Source organism: Grammomys surdaster, unplaced genomic scaffold, assembly GCF_004785775.1.
Source record: "Grammomys surdaster isolate TR1022 unplaced genomic scaffold, NIH_TR_1.0 137, whole genome shotgun sequence".
Taxonomy (NCBI): Eukaryota; Metazoa; Chordata; class Mammalia; order Rodentia; family Muridae; genus Grammomys; species Grammomys surdaster.
The window spans coordinates 12,006,967-12,012,966 of record NW_021604595.1 but is presented as its reverse complement, the minus strand read 5'-3'; the positions used below and the strand labels follow the sequence as shown (position 1 = coordinate 12,012,966).

Below are 6,000 nucleotides of genomic sequence, written 5' to 3'. Positions count from 1 at the left end.
ACCATCCTCAGTGAGGACCATCCTCAGTGAGCACCATCCTCAATGAGGACCATCCTCAGTGAGCACCATCCTCAGTGAGGACCATCCTCAGTGAGCACCATCCTCAATGAGGACCATCCTCAGTGAGCACCATCCTCAGTGAGGACCATCCTCAGTGAGCACCATCCTCAATGAGGACCATCCTCAGTGAGCACCATCCTCAGTGAGCACCATCCTCAGTGAGGACCATATTTGATGCATGTGAATAAAATACTCTGCTACAGTTTCCTTATATTTAACAGGCTTCTAATTTACTTAGGCCAAGATTCAGCTTTGAAATGAAGCCTACATGAAATAAAAACATATTTTAAAAGGTTAGACATCTGAGACTACTTCTTTATCTGGAAGTTCAACTGTTGCCACTGCCAGAGACAAGTGGACAGATCAGAACCATACTTTTAAAAGATGTAGAGGAATTCTCAGGCTGAACTTCTGATTGGCACACTGAGGTCAGCAGCTCAACCAAGACTTCAGAGTTATTCACAGATGTAGCCTGCATGGGCTCTGGCGTTTTCACACAAATGGGCTTACTAAGGTGGGAGCACCTTGTGAACTTTTTCTTTTGTTTCAAAGTCAATGAATCCATATAAATAAGCCTCAAATTCAGTGCAAATATAAATGTGATAAGTAAACAAATGTCTCAACTGGTAAATGTGTAACATTACATAAAAATAATTTAAAATAATTCTAGAAATAAATCTCATAGTTTGTTTCTATAACTCAAGAGAAAATTCATGTTGTTTTGGAAATCAAAACTCCTGAGCAGATTTAAACTAGTGTTTGTAAGGTGATCATATAAAATAGTTATGATTTTTTTCTAACTTTTCAATTTTAGTATATGTACCATTGAAGCTAGAACGCAACTGTTCTTACAGTCAACCCACAGGGCTGTGAACATGTCCTACAGCACTGGGAAACATGACTGACTGAGACTCTTTGAAAAATAGAGATTTCAAGGTTTCATGCAAATAAAGAGAGTCCTTTTATAAGCATGTAGAAGGTAAGTGTTTTTATTGAAGGCAAGCACTTTGCTCATAACCCTTGTAGTATCCTACTTATGGCTTCTGAGAGGGCAGGCAGACTGGCCTTCTAATTCAGGCTCCACAAAAACCTGACAGTAATGAGGTAGGTGGACTGTGCCTGTAATCTCAGAACTCAGGGCACTTGGTGGAAGGAGTTTGTATTGCAATCTGTGCTGCATAGCAAAACATAGTTTTTTTTTTTTTTAAATAACAAATATGAAACCATCTCAAAAATAAGATAAAAAAACTCTGGTTTTGACACAGAATCTTGCTAAACTTTGCAGGCTAGTCTCCAGGATAGCTGGGGGTTTTAGGTATGTGACACTGTGCAAGGCCTACAAGAAAACTTGATCAAGCAACTATTTTACACTAGGAAAGCACAAAATACTTCATATTTATCTTTTTATCTTAAATAAAAATATAAGGGGAGAAAAAATTAAATATATTATTTACTATATGTACTTTAAAGACTTTTTTTTTTTTAACAGAAGGAAAACTTACCTTGGCCTTTTGGCTTTCTCTCTGGGCATTCTAATTAAATCTTCCAAATGTCTATTTCTCTCTTCCAAACTAAAGAAAGAAACAATTGCATTTTACACAAAAATGGACTTTTCTAGATGAATATTTTATAGGTTCTTTGAAGACTTAGTTATTGTTCTATGACTGTGAGAAGACACCATGACCAAGGTGACTTAAGAAAGCATTTAATTGGGGGCTTGTTTACAGTTTTAGAGGGCTAACCCATTATCATCACGGCAGGAAGCAGGCAGGCATGGCACTGAAGCAGTAGATGAAAGTTTTACATCTTAATTCACAAGCAGCATGTTGAGGAAAAAAGAGACATTGGGCCTGGCACAGGCTTTTAAAACCTCCAGTCCCACCCCCAGTGACATACTTTCTTCAACAAGGCCATACCTCCTAATCCTTCCAAAACAGTTCCACTAACCAAGCCTCCAAACATAAGAGCCTACAGGAGCCATTCTCATTCAAACCACCACAGAAGCTGAGCAATTTTCTGGCAATTCAGAACACTTGGTTAATTTCTCCCTTTATAGGTTTCAGGGTGAAAGATAAGAAGAGATAATGGCAATATATGGCATACTATTTAGGTGTTTTTGTTCGTTTGCATAGTGTGTGCACTATGATATAGCCCCAGGGTAGTGTGTTGACAGAGCTCCTGATCTAGGGCTGTGTTACCACAGGAAAATGTTTGGTGGTGTCACAGCATGGTCACAGCATTCTGTTGTTGGCCTGCTAGAGATTTGCCTGTTTTCTATTCTTATGCAGAGAGAGAGAGAGAGAGAGAGAGAGAGAGAGAGAGAGAGAGAGAGAGAGAGAGAGAGAGAGAGAGATCAAAGCAAAAGAGACATTTAGAATATCTAATAGACTCTTCAGGGCACATAATCAACATGCTAAAAAAAAAAGTTCAAAACAAACAGTACTAAAAGCTACAAGGAAAAAAAAAAGACCAACTCATGTACAAAGGCAAATACAGTGCATCAAACCTGGAACCAGAAAAGAATGGAATGATTCAAAGGTAAACGCAGTACATCAAACCTCTCAAAGGAAGCCCTAAATCCAGAAGAATGGAATGATATATTTTCAAGTCCTAGAAGCAAATTAGCTTCCAAATAAGGTTGTTATATCCAGTAAATTATCTTCCAGAAAATTAGAGAAATATGGATGATTCAAGACAAATACACACTAAAGCAACTCAAGACCACCAAGCCAGCATTGCAAAGGACACTTAAAGGAACCTTAAATAGAGAGGAGGAAGATTCTGAACAAGGAGCCCAGTAGACCCACAACCCCTCAGATGGATAGGAGAGATAGTCGAGAACAAATGATAATCCAGTTAACCCGAAAACAACCAACCACGTCACAGGAATCAGCACAGCTCTCAATAATAACCCTAAGTTTAAATGGGTTGAAGTCCAATTAATCAATTAAGATACTGAATGGCTAAAAAGGAAGATCCAAGTTTCTTCTGTCTCTAGGAAATGTATGGTTATGGCAAGCAAACAAGTCACAGACTGAAAGTGACAGATGGAAGTCAAGTTACCACATAAATGAACGTCAAAAACCAGGCTGGCAGGGCTCAGGAAACACCAAAGGTGGGCAGAATGGAGTGGTCAGTGAGCTAGCTCAGTGTACAACAGTTCTTTCCACACAAACCTCAACCTGAGCTCGATCCTCAGAACCCACAGTGGAAGGAGATAACTGACTCCCTTTGACCTACACACACACACACACACACACACACACACACAGAGAGAGAGAGAGAGAGAGAGAGAGAGAGAGAGAGAGAGAGAGAGAGAGGCAAGTCTGTATATATACAAAATGCACACTAATTAATTGAGAGAAAACAAAAACCTAAACAAACTGTTAAGGACGTAAAGCAGATGTGTTTCCCCGGGTTAGGTCATAACGGAGATCATTTTGTACTCTTAGAACCATGACCGACATTTAGTACCATTATTTAGGGCATTTTCTATGCCTGGATTTCTTCCACTTCTAATGTCAATAATCATTTTCAGAAATTGACAAGCACACAGGGTGATCTCTGGATTTGCACTGCATCACAGAAACAAGGGAGTTCTTTTCTTCCCTCTTCCTAACTTGGACCTGATACCCCAAACTTCCAGCCTACCTCTGGGATTTGTATATCCTGTTTAACCTGGATTTGGGACGGGAATAAGACAGAGTGGTTCTTAGCCCCATCTACTGACCTTTGTCTTCTAGATTCCTGTCTCCAGGTTTTACACTTTCACAATCAACAAGGCTAGGCTTGTCAGCTGGTCCCCTCCCATCTTGGGGAGGATGTGAAAGGCTGTGGTATAGGGGACAGGTTGAACTGTTTCCTGGCACTTCTGTAATTTGGGATTGCAAAATAACTTTTGTTGGTTTGGTTGGTTTTCTGTTTTATGAGATGGAGGTTTCTCTGAGTAGCTCTGGCTGTCCTGGAACTCCATCTGTAGACCAAGCTGGCCTCAAACTCAAAGATCTATCTGCACTGCATTCCCGAGTGCTGGGATTAAAGATGCACCAACACACCTAGCTGCCCAGGAAGTGTAAGGTGAGGCAGTCCCATCTGGAGAAGGCTGGGTCACACTGGAAGGTCCATGTCCTGTGTGTTGCAGTAGTGCCAAGGCCAGTTCATTGGAGCCTGCACGTCTACCCACAGCTGTGGGTGGTATGGTGTATCATTTGTGTGGTTGCAAGCAGACACTCAGGTAATCACACACGTGGGGGCTGTTCTTCTCCCACTCGGGTTAGGGGATCCTCTGACAGGCAGAACCAGGGATCATGAACTCTTGGTATTGGAGCTTTGGGCAGGTGATGCCTGGCAGGAGAAGGGTAGCTGTGGGGTGGTTCCCTGGGTAAGTGGTTCAGCAAGCAACAGTTGGTGGTACTCAGCAGTTCCTCTTTACCGTGTGGGAGTAACCCTGTCACAAAGCTGTCACTGCAGGGGGAGGTCTTGTGTGCTGGTTCCCATTGCTGAGCTGTGGTCCAGCTTCCAAATGAGCCCATAGGTGCTCACCAACTCTGCAGAGGACACTGCCTGCTTAGTTCTGGGGCACAGGGTGGCCTTTGGCAAAGTTGATGGCCAACTGACTGCCATGCTCAATATTGGGGCTCTCAGCACCAACTTGCCCATTAATGCCCCCAGGAGTCTGCTGTGTGGTGGCTGTCTGTCTACCAGGTGGGAGGGGGCAGTTGAGGCAGTGCCAACAAGCCCAGGTCTGCTTTGTGGATCAACTGTTGGCACTGGCAGGGTGGTAGTTCCACTCAGAAGAGGAGGATGGACCTGGTGTTGGTGGGGACATAGTGAAGACTACCGATTCCTAATGAGATAGTCAGTTGGAGAGAATAAAGCCTTTGAACTGTCTGTAGCTCTAGCACCTATGGGGTGTGATGTTGGGGAGGTAGGGCAGTGGTCGCATCTTGTAAGAGCTCTTCCTGTGGCTGGACCTCATTTAAAAACTAAATGAAATCCAAAACTGTAAGTCTCAAATTGCCCGAGATACTTTTCCTTTCGATTAAATATAAACTGGTTGTACCTTTTTAAGAAGTTCGTTTGTATACCAAAATTCTCAGAAAAGCTCTAAGCCCCTTCCAAACAGCAGAAGGCAAGGAAGCAGTCTGTCAGAAGCCAGGCTGCACTCTGACTCAGAGCGAGCATCCCCAGAGGAGAGAAGTAATGAAGTAGCTTATTCTGAGCCAGGCTGGGAACATGGTTTTAGTCCATCCTAAGTGACACATGCCCCAGGGAACATGGTTTTAGTCTATCCTAAATGATATATGCCCTGCCATCCTATTTCTAAGAGTCAGAGAAAAAAAAATCTTAGAAGTCAGAGAACAAAACATCAGTAGATATTTTTTAAAAATTTAAAAATTGCCGGGCTGTGGTGGCGCACGCCTTTAATCCCAGCACTTGGGAGGCAGAGGTAGGTGGATTTCTGAGTTCGAGGCCAGCCTGGTCTTCAGAGTGAGTTCCAGGACAGCCCAGGATACACAGAGAAACCCTGTCTCGAAAAACCAAAAAACAAAAACAAAAAAATTTAAAAATTAAGTTTTATTAACTTACTGTGCAATCTGAGAATGGGATATCTCAAGCCGCTGGTCAGCACATTTGATAATTTCTTCATACGACGTTACCTTGAGAAAACAAATGTTTTTTATAAATACAAGTATTTACATTTAATTTTATTTTCACCTTTTAAAAATCTTTACAAGCTGAAGTTTAGTTATTTGACAACAATAAATAAAAATTTTACAACAGATAAAACATCCTTTTTCTATTTTAATATCAGAAATATGAATAGAGTTAAACCCACTCATCACGCTGGAAATGGGAGTCCCAGACACTCGCTGTAATCTACTGTCTTCCACGCAACGATGCGGGGGCAAGGTAAGGATTATAGTCTATTAGGTTAAA

At 41.8% G+C, this 6,000-nt stretch overlaps 1 protein-coding gene across 2 annotated transcripts in view; it reads right to left on the bottom strand.

Moving 5' to 3' along the window:
- The window catches only part of Cage1 (cancer antigen 1), a 30,086-nt gene that overhangs the window by 764 nt on the left and 23,322 nt on the right, over positions 1–6,000 (bottom strand). For both annotated transcript variants that reach the window (XM_028763220.1, XM_028763221.1), the window contains exons 10-11: positions 5,650–5,720; positions 1,563–1,631 (exon numbers count right to left, since the gene is read on the bottom strand). In XM_028763220.1, the coding sequence (XP_028619053.1) occupies positions 1,563–1,631; positions 5,650–5,720 (140 nt within the window). The remainder of the gene's footprint in view (positions 1–1,562; positions 1,632–5,649; positions 5,721–6,000) is intronic.